Raw genomic sequence first — 18,244 nt, forward strand, 5'->3', positions numbered from 1 at the left:
GGTGCCCAAACTCACTTTCTTTCCAAACCTTTATTCAAGCCGGGTCTGGTGCCATTTCACTAAGGAACAGGACGGGCATGCCTGCTTCTTCACTTTTGGTGTGCGGAACAGGTGCACAAGAGAAACGATAAGAGGATCAAAAAAAGCAAAAGTAGCCTGCAGTATGTTTTTCCACCTCATGAGTGCGCTGTGTTTATTCCACTGAAACGTCCATTAAGTGTGGCAAACGATGCAAATGTATGCAGAAAGCATGTTTCAATCTACGTCTGAGGATTCAATTCTGGAATTATAGGTCTGCAACACACCAATCCACCTTTCGCATCTCGTCTGATATCAAACTGGAAAGGGAAAGCTAACAGGTGCGTCGCTGCGGGTTTTGTGCGAAACACAATGAGTGGGCCGTCGGATGAAGCTCGCTTCTTTTATTGCCTGGATGAGATCCCTCTTCAACTGTCTGTCAGATTCACACAATGGGATGACAATACACCACAGTCTGGTATTCTACTGTCAACTCGTACCCTGGCAATTTAACTCGAAATGCCTAAAAGCGCCAGAAATGTTCATGAAACTCACATTTGTCCTGTAGGAACACCGATGTATCTTTTATTTCAGAGTCTGAGCTACCCCCGCACACCTCCTCGATTCCCACTTTGACACTTTTATCCTGTTTTCATTGCAACTTTCTTGTGTTACTGTTTGTTTTAGGCACTACATTTACTTTTTTATGTGATCCCATGGTTCTTTTTGTTCTCGTGGTGGTTTGCAGATGGAAGTGGCTTGGGGTCTCTCTAAATATGGCGCATTCCTAAAGAAGCGTCAGGCGTGTGGGAATATCAGGTGACAAATTACCATTGTAAGCAAATGAGAAGCTATTAATATCTCCTATTGTAGTTGCAATGGATGAAACGTACCAAGGTCTCTCAATGTGAGAGCGGTCTGCGTTGATCGCCTAATACGTGGAGGTAACAGAGCGAGTCTCCGCAGCCCAGAGCAGAGACGGGAAAATCTCTGAACTGAAACCTGAGAATTTATTCAAGGCAAAAGCTGACACTGCTAACTTGCTGTTGAGGTTGTATAACTGGAGAAAATGCCCTTATTACCTGCTCTATCATCTTGATATGTGACAGATTGCGTAGGTAACCTCGTTTTGAAGACCTGGCGCCCTTAAGTTCCCTGAGTGATACCCATCATGCATAATACCTTGTAACTGTTAATATCTGTCATTGCAATCGTTGAGAGAAGACAAACTCCTCTACTTTACCGTCTATCCGAGATAAATGGTGGTTTGCAGGAGACAGAGATGTGGAAAGATCAAGTGCCATGAGAGCATTGACATGCATTTGAATTAACACGGCTGCATTTCTAACTTTCTGCTGCTACCAACCAAACAAAGCGTGGTTAAAAACTGTCTAGAGCCGGCCTGAATAAACTTTTTTCTTCATCATTTTTACCTGAATAATGCAGTCGTACAGGGGTCAAATGCTGCAGGTGTTGCATTATGATAGCACATAGAGAATTAATCTGAAGCAAAATCAGTGCACAGTGCAAAAGGCCTCCATTGAGGCTAGCGTCAAAAGATCAAATTAAAAGTTTGTCAAAGTATTAACAAAATAAAATGAACTGGATATATTATAAATGAACTGAGTTATAAATGAATGAGTTGACTACATTAAGTTACACTAGCGTATCACAACTAAGCTTTTTCAGAGGGCATCGGGGGGCGCTGGAAGCAAGATTTTTGTAGGGTTGGCATTCAGGTGTTCTTGGCAAGACTATATTAAACTTTAAAAACTCTCTGCAACCATGTGGGTAGCAACTGCAGGGGAACGGAGAACACGTCCCAGCCCACTTTTTTCACACATCGCCACTATTCTCGTCTATGTTCTCTAATTTCTTACTTAGATTTTAATGAACTAACATTAAGGCAATCAGAAGCAATTATTTCTCATGCATACGTATTACGTGTCTGCTGGGTCACAATCTGTCTTGTCAGGGTTTCCATCCCACTGATATTATGCACATTTTGGAGTAACACATAAGAAACGAGTGATGGAAATGCCAAATTTCGAATAAAAATCCCTTAATTCACAAAAAAGTGGAGGTTTTTGACTTATGCGAAGAGTTAATGCGAATAATGAGAGATGGAAACGTATTGGCCGAATAAATTCTGACGTAGCGAACATTAAACCCATGCGACTGGTCGTCTAGGTGTATCAGCTGATGATGTCTTTACCATATATGGGACTCGATGTCGTTCACAATGCCCTTGCTGCTAGTGCCTGCATCAAAAAAATCAGCATTTCTATTTATGTGCACAGCATTCAGATTGGATATTACAAGCTGCACTGCTAGTACATTTTTATAACTTGCCAAATCATAAATAAATGCAGTCCTATCTCCATTTTCTAAGCGTGCCTTACTGTTGATTACTAGGTTACCAAAACCACCATTATTCGCTTGGACAACTTGATGGAAACGCACCTTGTTTGTTTTTTTGCAAATTTTGAAGATTCGCTTCACGTTTCGATTGAAACCCAGCTAGCTATCTCTATTTGCGTATTCATTGCCATTTTATGATCCGTTAGTTTTGGTTTCGATTTTTGACCCCAACCAAAAAGTTAGTTATTATGGAGATGGAAGCGGTAAAGTTGTTCTGTGTTTGTATTAATTTATATGTGAAATAAATATAAATTCTGCATTCTGTATCAAATCAATACATTCGTAATTTAAAAACACGTCGCCAAATGACACAGGGTACTTCTGTAAAAGGTCTTTATGTAGTAAATTCGCCCGCTGTACTGTACTAGTTTTGAGGGCACTCCTCGGCAGTATTTAAGTCATTAAACAGAAACAGTAGTACTAGTCTCTACAAAGGTAACTATAAAACAATGCATCTAGTATAAAAAAACTGAAGATTTAACCGTTCCACAACCTAAAGTTTGAAATGATGAAATATGTTTGTATTATAGCTTTCTAATGTGTGCTTTAAAATCACATTAAAATCATCATTGAAATTTCATGACTGAAATGTATGTTGCAAATAAACCCTGTTAAAAAGCTAAAAAAGTTTTAGTAAAGCATTATCATATAGCACGGTGAGAAGTAAAAACAGATAAAGCAACTGAGAGGTAAATGTCTCTCAGTCAATCTTTGTGTTTTATAAAACACTTCAGGCGACATCAAAACTGTTGTATTTTACAAAAGCAATAACTATACTCAAAGACACAAAATAGATCCAGACTGCAGAGATGAATGGATTTCCACAGTGGTTTAAATCATACGAATGCTCAGTGTATTGTAACTGTTTTCTTGTCCTTTATGCAACTTTTATTTACAGGTGGAGTAGTGAAAGAGAAGGGGGGCAGAATAAAAAAAATGACGGGAGCTGGAACCTGTAGCTCAATTGGTAGATTGGCATTGTGTTAGCACCACAAATGATTGTGGGTTAGAGCCCCAGTGAACACAAATACAGATAAACAAGTACACCTTGTAATGCATTGCAAGTCGCTTTGGATAAAAGTGTCTGCCAAGTGCATTCATGTAAAGCAGGATTAAAACCCGCCATTATTATTAGTCTACGCTTAAGATTTCTAAACAAGGAATCAAATCCAATACATTACAATACAACTGTCTCCCAAGCTTTTTCTTCTTGTAAAGCAGTTTAGAAATGACCAGGGCTCCTTATCTTTACTTCAGTGCTGCTGCAAAATCACACCAAAAGAAACCCGACAAAAGAAGTGACCAACGGCACCTTTTGCAATTGAGTTTCCACCCTCAGCGATAACCTCGAGGATCTTGCAATCCTTTTTTTGAAGCAGGCTCTCAGACAACACGAGTCGAAAACATCAAAATGTAATCACTGAAAAAGAGCCTCTTTTTGGCCAGATGGAGCCGTGCGTGATCTTACAGCTTTACTCCGTTTCCAAAGTACCTTCTCGTTAACTCTTTCCCTGTCAGAGCTTAAAAAAAAGTTGCCAGCCAGCGCTATTTTTTTATTTTCACAAAGATTTAATGCCTTCCAGAAAATGTTCTTCTTTGAATATATAAACATGGAAAATATCAAATGAAAGAACAGACCCTCTGTTTTAAAGCAACACTAAAGAGTTTTTACTCTTTGCTCCCCCTACAGGTTGGAAGTGGAATTGTCCATTTCCACTGTCGTAAATAATTGCAGCAAAGCTGGCTCTGATTGGATTGTATGTCTGCCGTAAAGCAAGTTTTTGTAGTTTTCACTTAAACTACAGGACGGCGACCCGCCGGTTGGAAACCCTCTGGGTTTTATAAGTTGGGTAAGAGCGCCACCTGGTCGATAATAGCAGAGATACGAATTGCCAGAAAAACTCGTCATTGGAAGAGAAGCGTTTTCTCTTAATTGACAATAAACAACTGTATTAAAAGTATGTTTCGAAACCATTAACTGACTTCTTTGTAGCCTGATTTATTTAATTTTTTTTCTGAATTTGAGTACAGCCAGTTAAAGAGAGTTAAGTCTTTAGCGTCTCAACAGTTTAACCCCTCGCTTTGAGTTTACATGTTTTATGTCTGCAAGTTCTTGCTCAAGAATTATAGTGGTTGTATACAATTTCTATTTTGAAGAAGTGGACCACTATTAAAGATTGGATTTAAACGTCATTTTGCTAAAAGTAAGTCCTAAGTGATCTCAATATAAAATGAAAGTGAACAATCCCCAGGCATTTGTTATAACACACTACATAATGTTGGTTTATATCACATTGTATATTTTCACTTTTCCCCCGCCATTCACGAGTTATCTCAACAATTAAGAGAAAACGCTTCCCTGCCAGTGACAAGTTTTTACCGCCAATCCATATTTCCACTATTATCCACTAGGTGGCACTCTTATTCAACTTATAAAACACTGACTTTTTTACGTGGTTCGGCCATTTCGTCCACACGGAAAGCAGTATCACGTCACTGAAACCGAACATTTTTGAAAATCCCTGCCAGGGTGAGTTTTTTAGAAACACTGGTTGCAGTGTTGTCGTGTCGACAGTGCAACCGGCGTTTTTGCTTTTGATTGGCCAATGTGGCTTTACGATTAGGGTTATATCACCGCCTGCTGGTGTGGCATGCTCTTGACAGCACGTGATCACGTATTTTTGCGTGTTCATCTAGCATGTGTGGAGGGGTTTTATTTTTAAACCACAGGAGGAAAAACTCTGGCTATAAAAATACCCGTGTCCGTGTGGACTAGGCCTCAGTGTATGTTTTGATCATTCTGAATCTGATCTCTGACAAAAGTCCTTACAGAAATGCAATTATCTTTTTTATCAAAATTTTGTATTTTTGAAGAAACAGAGGGTCTGTTCTTTCATTTGATATATTGTATGTTTATATATCTAAAGATGAACATTTTCAGGAAGGCATTAAACTTTTGTGAAAATCATAAAAAATGCTGATGCTGGCTGGCTATTTTTTTTTTAAAACGCTGGATGGGAAAGAGTTAACACTGTCATTCAATAATACCATGCAGAACCAATTATTATTGCATCATCATTATTATCCTATATTTGCCATTTTTCAATCATGTTGATTTTCTAAAAATCTCAACTAGTCTCATTCTCGTGAACTCAATCTCATGTCTCACCTCATTTTGTGGGGTGTCTCATCACACACCTATTACCCGCATGTCATTCTTATCATGTATGACTTTAATACAAACAGTTTTTGAACAAAATGAAGGGTAAATGATAATTAAATGAAAAAATTGGGATGGACTATCATGTGCTGTATAGTGATGGTGGGACAACTGTGTACATTGCAACAGCAGCGAGAGAACCCATTACAAGAATGATGTCTCAACAGCGCTGAGACTATTGTCCAACATTGCAAACAACCCATTTGATCCTCAGTTAATCTCTGTCGGCAAAACCAATTTCTAATTAAAAGTAATTAATCTGGGTAATATCCTCTTAGCGTTCTCATGATTGGGACATCACCAGAGATGTCATTCCAGCCACTGTTTGGTGGTTGGTTATGTACAACTTATCAGGGAGGAAACTAATCTGACAGGTATTTTTCAGATGAGTCAATTTAAATAAACTACTGTCATCTCCCATAAGGGCTGTGGCAGACGCTGATGTACACAGGCAAACTAGGTTTCCTATCCTAAATGAAATTGCAGATGTAAATGACCCTGTCTTAGCCTTCGAGCCTTATTGATAGTGACAGTAAGGTGCTAGATCATATAGGGGTACATTTGTACGTCGGGCAACGGCACGGCGCCATGCATACCGCACAATAGAGAGCAAATGCTTAGGGTAGGTGTCAAATGGATGCCTGTGACTTCTCTCGCAAATATAAATCTAAAGAAAATCTCGCAATTCATCCGGAGAGAAAAAGACGCATCCCTCCCTACATGGCAATTGATAAACAATTTAATGGGCCGCTCTACGTCCTCAGACACATTACACAAGTGTCTGCATGAATCTCATCAATAAAAGCAGAGAGGACATGTCTGCATTAATGAAGAGAAATAATAAAATAAAAGATGCGAGATGAGCCAATGAACAAAGAACACACAGGGAGACTCTGACTTGATGTAATGAAGCGGACTGACAGCCAATCAGCTCTTAGAATTTCTGTCTTTAGTACATTTTAGAGGATGTATTGTTTAGTCTGATCTTTAAATAATGCAAATGAGAACAAAACATGAATTATTTAAAGCTGAAATGTGTTATTTACGCAACCCCAGCACTTCCTTGGTTTCCATTGGTTGATTGACCCGCCCCTAATTAATTCACAGTAAATTATATATATATATATATATATATATATATATATATATATATATATATATATATATATATATATATATATATATATATATATATATATATATATATATATTTATATATTATATATATATATATATATATATGAATTCATTATTTATTTAATTAATGAAATATTAATACATTTTTTGTACAACACTTTTAGGTCTTTTGAGGAAAGTATGGAGCAGATTTGATATAAAAGACATTCATCAATTTTCTTTATGCTTCTTCAACTGTATGCATCATCTATAATGCGAGTAATGCATTTTTTTAATTATTCATTAGTCCGTAGTAACAAAAATGAAGAAAACAAACAATTAATCTAACAAAGATCTGATATATGACAGCCACAATATGAGTTCTGATATAAATATAATGTGTGAATTGTGGAGTGAGCAGTGTTATGGATCCTTGCTATAAATAGAGGAACCAAGCATTAAGAAATAATGTTATGACTCATGAAAAAGACATTTGCATCTTAAGAAAGGGCAAATGAAACAATCAAAGCAGTCACTATAGCAACCATCAAAAGGAGAGCAACCTCCGAGGTGCTTTATTAGAAAGCTGAAGATATCTCCAAAGACCCCTGAGATGGCTAACACGCAAAAGGTGAAAAACTGATTGAATCCTTAAGTGGACATGACAGCACGCTCAGTCAAAAAAGATTTGCTTTTATATCTAATTTGAAATCGTATGCCTGAATTTTAAGGAAAGAACAAGGGCTACATGAGCTCAGTTGTATTCTTAAAGCTCACATAACACACGCTGCTTCTGCTTATCTCATGTTAATCTTGAGTATCTATAACACTAACCTAAAGAGTAGTATAACATCCTTTTTATATCCAAAGATTTTTAGTTTTATCAGATTTATAAAAACAGATCAGCTGTACCAATAGTTTCTGGAAAAAAACGAGATCCTTGAGGCATACCGCCAGCGAAACGAGTCACGAGCAAGCAACACACACAAAACTTTATCCCATTATCTCTGGATTCACTACGTTCATTTTGTTTACATTATGTGCACTTACGCCCCGAATGCCAACAAAACACAGACATTTGATGCAGTTTCCCTATTTGTCAGATAATGCGGTCTTTTTTGTGTATTACAACACCTTTCTCTTTAGAAATCATAGATTAAAGTTGTTATAATAACAAAGTAGGTTCTGTAAAATGAATTTTACAATGATGCAGTTTGAAGGAGTTTTGTGACTCATGACCCGATTGGGACCGCCCCATTCAATGAAATCCAGGGTTAAACAAACACACGTATGCTCAACTTCGCTGCTACCCCAGATAAACAAACTATATCCATTGTTTCCATAATGTTGGGTTCTTTGGAAACAAACTTAACAACACACCCTCACAAACAACAACACACTTAATTTCTTGTCAGCTCTTGGTTGGTGTGTGCATCTGCTATTCCAGTTGAAGTGCCCATATAAGGACTTCCACTGTACTTCCTGCACTAAAATTTCCCATAAAAGAAATCAAGAAAAATCGTTGCATAGGAATCTTTTACGTTTGAAAAAAAACTTTCATAAACTTGTACGAACTCTGGCAAAGTGCATTCAGCACAGAAATACTCCGTCACAAGTCCAACTACTTTTTTTGACACTTTGCCTATGTTTAGCATTAGTAAACTAACTTAGAAGCCGTGTTAATAAGGCAGAATGTATTTGAGGAGTTTGGTTCCAAAACGCGATAAACGGCATTTAAAAAAAAAAAGAGTTATTGCCAAAATCAGTATTGTATCAGGTCAGTATTTAAAAGTACATTTTAAATTTTATGCAAAATATAACATCAGCCGTGTTATTCTGTCATCTTGTCTCCCTTTTTTCCCAAAACGCAATAAACGCCACTCCTCCTTTTCTGCAGAAAAAACGTTCCATTATTTTACACTAAGCCAACGAAAATCGAGCAGGACCAAAACATTTTACAGCTGATCCCTGTGAAAAAGTTCAGCGATGATGTCCCAAGTATAACCGCAGCAATGACAGTTTTCTTAATATGACAAAGTAAGTGTTTTGATTAATGCCATTAATGTTTTTTTCATCAATGTAAACCACTAGTCAACAAATAAATATAACATGGCAAAGATAAATGCACATTGATTCTATAAATGTGTAGTATGGAGCCCCTAAGGGGACATGAACAAAAATTAAATAAAGTTTAGTTTAATGTGCTCACGCGAAACCTTCATGTGCAGAATTTTTTTTTATGTTTAGTTTCGCGTGCTCACGTGAAGCCATCGCGCGAGCACGTGAAACTAGCGTGTGCTCACCTGAAACTATTGCGCGCGCACGTGAAAGCAAAAGTTTCACGTGCGCGAAAGTTTCACACGAACACGTGAAAGTTTCACGCGAGCATGCGAAAGTTTCACGCGAGCATGCGAAAGTTTCACGCGAGCACGCGAAGGTTTCACGCGAGCACGCGAAAGTTTCACGCGAGCACGCAAAAATAAACTTTAAAAAAAAATTCTGCACATGAAGGTTTCGCGAAGCACATGAAAGTTTCGTGTGAGCACATGAAAGTTTCACGTGAGCACATGAAACTAAACTTTAGATTTTTTTTACTCCAATGTCACCTTTGGGGCTACGGTAGTATAGCATTTTGAAGAAAAAAAATTCGTCATGGATTTTTTGCATTTTGTGGGAAAAAGAATCAGTTTTTATAATAAATCTTTGAAAATCTAATTATGGATTTGAGTTTATGTTTTATAACCTAAAGATGCTATAGCATAGAAAATAGCGATTTTATACTGTATCCTGTAGCGTTACCGCTTCTTATTTAATTTTAATGGGCGATGTCATGCATTGCCGAACTGAATTGTGGATCCGTCAACATTGCGTCACTGCCTTGCCCGCCGCAGAAGTTAAATATTTCTCAACTTTTTAAACGCCAACGCGTGCATCAGCCAATCACATCGCCTAATGCAAATAACCTAGTGCAGAGCCAGCCAGTTACGTTTATGCAAGACCGGAGCACACGTTGCGGCCACTGTGATTGGCTGTTGACCACGCTTCAGACAAGCCTTCAGTCAAGCATTACCTCTTTCGCCCCGTGTGAATGTACTGTAAAGATCCTTTGCCCCTTTTATCAAAGGCTAGTTGGAACATTTTCAACCACACAACCCTTCTCCAAAACCATCCCCTCCATGTTAGGTAACCTGATGTTAGCAATCCTGCTGAGAGCTTTTCTGATTGATTAGATTGTCTTGTACAACAGTCAAAGAATAGCCCAAGGTGTGATATCTCAAGACAACTATTCAATATATGTCAGGTAGTGAGGTAATTTTTGTGTATTACAACACCTTTCTCTTTAGAAATCATAGAATAAAGTCGAACCTAACAAAGTAGGTTTCTGTAAAATGAATGCACATTTTTCTGTAATGTTCACATATATAGCGTTTCTGCATATTATATATTTATATTTATGCATTTGGCAGACGCTTTTATCCAAAGCAACTTACAGTGCATTAAAAGCTATACATTTTTATCAGTACTTGAGTCCCTGGGTTCAAACTCATGACCTTTTGCGCTGCAAACGCAATGGTCTACCACTGAGCTATACAGGAAAAGATGTTTACAAAGTTGTTATTGATTCGAAATCCTGTAAGTTGCTTTGGCTAAATACATAAATGTTAAAAAGTCCACTGTCCAATGAAATGGTTTCTAGCTGTCACCAAAAATGTCCTAATATGTACCATTTAGGTACAGACATATATACATTTGGTACCAATATGCACCCTTTATGCACTCTTTAGATACAAAGATGCACTTTTTTGAAGAGGTACCACCCCAGTGACAGCTAGGGAAAATATGTTGACAATTTTTCAGACGGTGTAATATTTTATACCATATTGTTATGTACAAAATGCCTACAAATTTAAGATCACACTGCTGTGCAACATAAGGATTTTAGTTTCCCTTACAATGTGTCAAGATATAATCGTACCGTAGACTCATGTGTGCCCTTTTCTGGTAAGGCACATGCACGCCCACCCGGCAGAGTAATGGAGAAAAAACGGTCAATGATATATAGTTACCAATAGCACATCACTTTAGTTGACATCTTTGGCAGGTTAAAAGTGACCAGCCTCCATCTACCTATCTATCAAGCTTAATGCGATATCTTCCACTTCATCCATCTGCTAACGTCATTTACTCTCAGCACGTTCCCCGCGTCATGTCAATAACTTGATAACGTAATACATACGAATATAAAATGAGGAGGATCGATGTTTATTGAGTTTTTGATGGATCTCCCCCTGTCAAACAATGATTTGAGGTTTCAATGCCTGAGAAAGGTTAATGAAGTAGACGAAACCCCGCTGTTTGTGAAATGATTCACTTTTAAAAGATATGAGTTAGTAGATATAAACTACAGAGCTTTACATAGACCTGTTGCGTCATGCTGTGCAGGTGTGAATTACAATGATGCTTTTAAACATTTGTTTAATCACAAACTACAACTATTCTATTCACCTTATTTTTCACGACAACAAGGGCGGCGCCATTTCGCTCATTTTGTCAACGTTCTTCCGGCCGCATAGACGATGAGCAGCTGAGGCAGTGACTGAAGGCGACGCTTAAGCTTAAAAAGCTCACTCGAGCGCCTTTATGTTTCTTTCTTACCAATTTTAAGCCAACTGAGGAACACCCTTATCCCAAGTAATGGTTCGACTACGATGTTCCGGTAACTTTAAACAACGCCGGGTGTTAAAAAAGGTGGCCAGTTTCAGGTAAGCTATCTTAGCTAACTTTGTGCTCGTTCGCCTAAAGTTAGATTTGTGAAGTCCGTTCTACAAATACACTTAAGAGCAGTAACGTTAGTTTATAAAATGCAACTATTTGAATGGTTTTAATTGTCCACCTATATTTTTATATTTACGATAATACAACGAGATATTATAGTCATTGCATTCTTACAGTAGCCCACGTGATTCCTACAAGTTACTGAGATTTCAGATGCTAGAATGTCAGTTCATTTCTCATTCAGATATTGATAATGACCTATTAAACAACGTATTATTTAACACTGAAGTTAAAGGTTGTGTGTATAATGTTACTGTCTCTTTTTAATGCATCTCTCTCTTACACACTGTTCTGTTTAAGTATGGGTGCCATTTATATATTAATTCTCATGATGCAAGTTTATTTTAAATACTTACATAAAAATGTTTATGGTTATATTATTTTCACAGATGCATTGATGTGTAGTGATGCAGTGGACAACTGTGAGGATGATACAATCAACATGTTCCTAAACTGTGATGCAGAAACACAATGGGAGGATCCATCCGTCTCTGACCACAACTACACTTTAAAATCACAACTCAACCTGAAGCAACCTACATCTGAACTGGGGAAAACAATGGTGCAGTTTTCCTGACAGGGCTTATCCTGGTCCCAGGCTAAAATGCTTATTTGAGCTACAATAATTTAAAAACACCTTGTACTGACATACCTCAACATATATGAGTGCCATTGTTTTGTCACAAGATGCGCCCCACTCTTGTTTTTTTGTAGGGTTTGTTTGTAAAAACTAAAATGTCCTAATATAATTAAATCCTAGTCCTGTAAACCCTGTCCGAGAAACTGCTTCAATGTGTTTAGCTGGCAGAAATGTACATATCTCTGCTGAGAAACAACCATCTTTGGTTCAGCTTTACAGAGGGTTGATATTGCATCCATTACACAGTCGCCAAGCACTTTACCAGTACATACACCAACAGCTTCCAGATAAACACTTGGGTTCAGCTCCTGATGACTCCGATAAAGCTGTGTCTTAATTTATTGCAGGGTGGTCTTGCTTAACCTGTTGTAAAGTTACATTAAACCTTCATATGTGATCAGATGTCATGCAGTGATATTAAACATTTACTATGTGATCAGATGTAACCTGCCATGCAGTTATATAAACCTTTACAGTGTGATCAGATATTATCTGTAAGGAATTTCTTAAACCATATGTGAGCTTTGTAGATCCCACTTAAAAGGATTTAAGTCTCCTGATTTGAAGGAATAAGTGTTGGTAAGTTTGCAAATGAATTCTATCATGGTACCACATAAAAACGAAATAGTTATTGGACTGGCTTAGGTGCACATTTGCTTTAAAAAAGACGAAATCACTGTGTAAATATTAGTAGACATACTTTTAATAATTTTCAATGCTGCTCCATCAACTCCTGACAGGACGAGGTAATTAAATATGCCAGGTTACTTGCCGCGGCCGCTTCATATCGTCTAACCACGAGACGATTGCTGGGACAATATAAGACTATCCGAGCGTCGTATGAAGTTTTAACCGTGCTCCTAATTTAAAACATTTACAGCAGTAGCGATATTTGTCATTTCGCTAAAGTTATAGTGAACTACAAACAATCTTCAAACCACCGAACTAACCACCCAATGCACTGTGCCATATTAGCAGCGGAAGTCGGTTGACAAAATGCGGAAGAACGAAGAATTAAAAAGGGGCGTGGCGAAATAAGGTGAATAGGAATTGTATGTATTTTATGAGGTAGCTAATAAGTATTAATTTGTACGACCACATCCGTACATTTTTGTATGATTTGCCTTTGCCTCTGTGACATTGGGGTTAGGGGTGGAGTTTCAATATATTCTTTTTATGATACACTGCAAAAAATTACTTTATTAGTATTTTTGTCTTGTTTTCAGTAATAATATCTAAAAATTCTTAAATAAAGATGTATTTTCTTGATGAGCAAAATGACCTAGGACAATAAGTGTAGTTTTTAAGACAGAAAATATAAACTTTAAGTAAATTAGTTTCTGCCAATGGAATAAGAAAATTTTCATAAACACTTAATTCAATTCACTTGATTTTTTGCTTGTTTTAAGCACAAATTTGCTTAAGACTTTTTTCCTAGGTATTTTGGCTTATCAAGAAAATGCATCTTAATAAAAAAAAAATTGCTATTTCTACTGAAAACAAGACAAAAATACTAAATATGAATGTCATTTTTTGCAGTGTATCATAAAAAGACAATATTCATACTATTTATTGCACGATTTACTTTGTATGAATTTATACAATTTAGCCAACTCATAAAATATGTACGAAAACTGTATTCAAGTAATGTTTATTTGCCTACTTTCCTACGTGTTTTATGTTTTTTTTCAAAATCTAAAAAAGTGATAACATTTCAAGAGTTTGGTTCCAAAAAATATGAGTTACCGCCAAAATCAGTATTGTATCTGGTCAGTATTAAAAAGTAAATTCTTAATTGTATGCAAAATCCGATATCCGCCGTGTTTTCTGATGTCTTGTCTCCCTTTTTCCCAAAATGTGATAAACGGCACTCCTCCTTCTCTGCAGAATGCAATAAATCTGCTCAACAAATCACAGCGCACCATTCCACGCATTGTAAACAACAATGGCGGTGCTTTGAATTCACATAGAATCCTAGTTTTCCTCATCTACTTTGTACTTCATGATCAACAAACAAACAAAAACAAAATAATATTTTGATGGCATTGATAAACCTGTGGTGGTTTTATGTGGCGGGGAAGAAATGTAAGCCATCAAGATCTAATAATTTACGTGAGAGGCACTCGGGAGACAAAGAAATGCAGACTGTTGCTTGTTCTCACACTACAGTCATGCTAACATATTTACCCTAGAGGATCTTATGAAAAACTTTCCATTATTTTACTCAAAGTCAACGAAAATCGAGCAGGACAAAAACATTTTACAGCTGATCGCTGTCAAAAAAGTTCAGCAACGACGCCCCAAGGATGACAGCAGCAATGACAGTGTTGTTCATATGACAAAGTAAGTGTTTTGATTAATGCCATTAATGTTTAATTTTTTAATCAGTGTAAATGAATATAACATGGCAAAGATTAATGCACATTTATATATTAATTCAATAGATTTATAGCATTTAAAAAAAAAAAATTAATGGATTTATTGCATTTTGCCGAAAAAAAAATCTGTTTTTATAATAAATCTTTGAAAATAAAATGATGGATTTGTTTTTTTTATGTTTTTATAACCTAAAGATGCTATGTGAAAGTTTGTAACAGAAAAAAGTGGTTCTCATCTTGTCACTTTCTTGGTATAGAAAACACATTTTTACCCAAATTAGTCAAAATGGATTTATTGCGTTTTGGAACCAAACTCTTGATATACTATATGGTTAATGCATGGTTATACTAACGTATATGGTTATATGTGAGAACCCCTACAGATTATCATGTCTGGCAATGCCCCATAATTCCATTTGTACAAAGGAATTTAAGAAAATGTTTCTGTCACGACAATAGCCCTGTATGTACAGCAAGATCCAAAATCGAAAGATTTACAGAGTTTGTTGTGAAAAAACTTGACTGGCCTGCAAAAAGCTCAGATCAAAACGCACCTTCAGGATGAAATGAAACGCAGGACGTGAGCCAGACCGCATCGCCAAACACCACTGTCTGATCTCACCGATGCACTCGTGTCTGAACGGTACAAAATCCTCAAATGTTCCAACATCTAGTTTGAAAGACCAATGGTTTTAAACTTCTACATGTTAGGATTTCCTCACACTTTCTGACATATAGCTTCTAACTACAGTATAAACTAAAAAGAAGTTTTTGTATACATTGTAAAAATGATCCAGATTTTATCACCTTACCTAACACCACTGAGTCATTTTAACAGATCAGGTAGCGATAACGTCTCGAAGAAACCACCACACAAATTTACTTTACAGTGTAATAGAGAGAACTGAGGTGAGATTAGGTAGATAAAACACACACGTCGCAGAGGGTGCAAAGACCACCGTGTTGTGCTTGCATGCTGAAAATTCACCGAGCTTTAAAGCACTCCAACGTGAAGGCGCTTGGCGCTGTGCACCCACCTCTCATTCATATTTAATTCAGCGTAATAACTCACTGCTCCAGTGACTCAACAACACAAGTGTGATCTGGGTCCCTCCGGATACCCCATGCTGATGCTACGACACAACACGAAATAAAAAAATAATAATATTTCCACTCGGCTCAGATCAGATAGCTGTGCAAGGTAGATTCTTCTCAGTCGTTTTGAAAAAAGTGTCGTTTCCTGGGAATGCAAACCTATGACCTTTGGACTGTTAACATAATGCTCTAGCAATGGCGCTACAGTACAGAAAGTTACTGATCCAAAAGAGCCAAACCTAAAGTTTAAATGATTTTCCACCAATTTATCCATAAATTGTAAACTTTTTTGAAGTAAAACTGTCTGTTGCACAATTAAGCGACAAAATTTAAGTAAATACCTTTAACAAGTAGGTTTCCTGAGCTGCTGGCCACTCCAAACTGGTTACGGGCGACACACGTGTACATCTCAGCATCCGATTTGGTGACATTGGATATTCGAAGAGCTCCAGTTTCCAAAATAGCAACTCTGCAAGACAAACATCACACACACGTTACCATTAATTCAGAGTGTTTGTGTGGCTTCAAGCCAACAGTCAATACAAGCAATTTATTTCTTTGACAGCATAAAATACAGGGAGAAAGACCGCAGTTTCGTGGCTGTTTAAAACAGATTTTTATGTAAGATGAGCCAAACGCCCTTAAAAAGGCTATTTCGGAAAATGGGCACTTTTACAGTTTTTTAGTCAAATAAAGTATTCATTACAACCCAGATGACTCATGCACACGTCTTTACGCCGCCAGGATATAAACCAACGCAACATTATCATCTGTTTCCATTGCCATGCAAATGAACATTTCGATTGCAAACCCTTCAGATATTTGTCCTTGACCCACAGAGACAACATCCATACTTTAAACCTCTGGAATGTTTATAGCAACAGGAAAATCAGATGTATAATTTAATGCCTCGTGGGTTTTGCACATGAAAGGATCTAAAAACCACACATCTTCAACACTGACAAAAAACAATAATGGCGGTGCATTGAACGCACACGAAATCCTAGTTTTCCTCATCTACTTTGTACTTCATGATCAACAAACAAACAAAAACAAAATAATACTTTTGATGGCATTGATAAACCTGTGGTGGTTTTATGTGGCGGGGAAGAAACGTAAGCCATCAAGACAATAAGCGGAATTTTTATTTTACATTTTTTTTGCCAATTTCACACATATGGAAATTAAGTAAATCTACCCAAGTTAAGTAATTTTACTCTGTAAAAAATATGTGACTTTAAATTTTGGTATCAATATTCAGGGTTTCCCACAGCACTTTGCAGTTAGGGCGGCCCGCCTAAGCTGGAAACCCTACTGCCTTAGGTCGTCCAAAAAAAAAAAAAATTGCTGGTCAAATGAGAGGAAGAAGTGGTCCGTCACTGTCTGGCTGGTTGATAAAACATCTTGGAGAATAGCGCGAGCGTGCACGCGCGCCACACGGCCAAAATTATCACTGTCTGGAGGATAGCCAGTTGATAAAACATGTGTCCGTAAGAACTGTAAGTGGACTTATGTTTTGGGTTTATTTTAAGCTATTGTTATTAGTACCGAGCCCCTAAGGTGACATTGGAGTAAAAAAAATCTTAAGGTTAGTTTCATGTGCTCACGTGAAACTTTCATGTGCTCACGTGAAACTTTCATGTGCTAACGCAAAACCTTCATGTGCAGATTTTTTTTTTAAGTTTAGTTTCAGGTGCTCGCATGAAACTATCCCGTGCTCGTGTGAAACTATCGCGTGCGCACGTGAAACTTTCGCTTTCACGTGCGCGTGCGATAGTTTCACGTGCGCGCGCGATAGCTTCACGTGAGCACTCGAAACTAAACTTTAAAAAAACTTTAAAAAAAATTCTGCACATGAAAGTTTCGCGTGAAACCCTGCCCCGTCCATCCACCCGACCCTACCACCTTGACTAACACATTTTCTGTGGGAAACCCTGATTTTACAAATACTATTTTTAAGTAAATTAGAGTTACTCAAATTACTGACTTTTTATGTTATTTTAACTCAAATTTTGGTTAAAAAATAAATATTTTTTTTATATAGTTCAATCATTTAAGGCACAAAATAATTTTTTACAGTGAACAATACAAAAGGAAGACATGGAGACCTTGAGAAAAATAGCGAGAGCTTCATTATTTTATAGTGGTTTTGCATTTATTTCGGCCAAAATGCTGGTGATATATGCATGTTGTGTGTGTAAAAATAGAAAGGGTTTTGAGAAGTGTGGATACCAAAGCTTGGGGGAAAGAGTGTGTTTAATTGGTGTGGAAAAAATTATGAAAATAAAATATTTTTTCACAAACTTCAGATTTCATTAATGACACCACAGAGGACCACAATAAATAATAAATATCTAATTAACACATGTTGAAGTGTGTCAAATGTATTCATTTTCTCACACGTTTGGTCAGATATTAGTTTTTTTCATACTCGAACACACGCGCACGCACACACAACCATGTATCTACTAAAATCTAAAACTATATATTTTTGCACCCACCAAGTGTCACATGTGAAAA

At 37.1% G+C, this 18,244-nt stretch overlaps 1 protein-coding gene across 2 annotated transcripts in view; it reads right to left on the bottom strand.

The window, feature by feature from the left end:
* The window catches only part of cntn4 (contactin 4), a 201,993-nt gene that overhangs the window by 20,928 nt on the left and 162,821 nt on the right, over window positions 1–18,244 (bottom strand). For both annotated transcript variants that reach the window (XM_065279757.1, XM_065279756.2), the window contains exon 12: window positions 16,066–16,193. In XM_065279757.1, the coding sequence (XP_065135829.1) occupies window positions 16,066–16,193 (128 nt within the window). The remainder of the gene's footprint in view (window positions 1–16,065; window positions 16,194–18,244) is intronic.

This window comes from Paramisgurnus dabryanus, chromosome 7 (assembly GCF_030506205.2).
Source record: "Paramisgurnus dabryanus chromosome 7, PD_genome_1.1, whole genome shotgun sequence".
Classification (NCBI taxonomy): Eukaryota; Metazoa; Chordata; class Actinopteri; order Cypriniformes; family Cobitidae; genus Paramisgurnus; species Paramisgurnus dabryanus.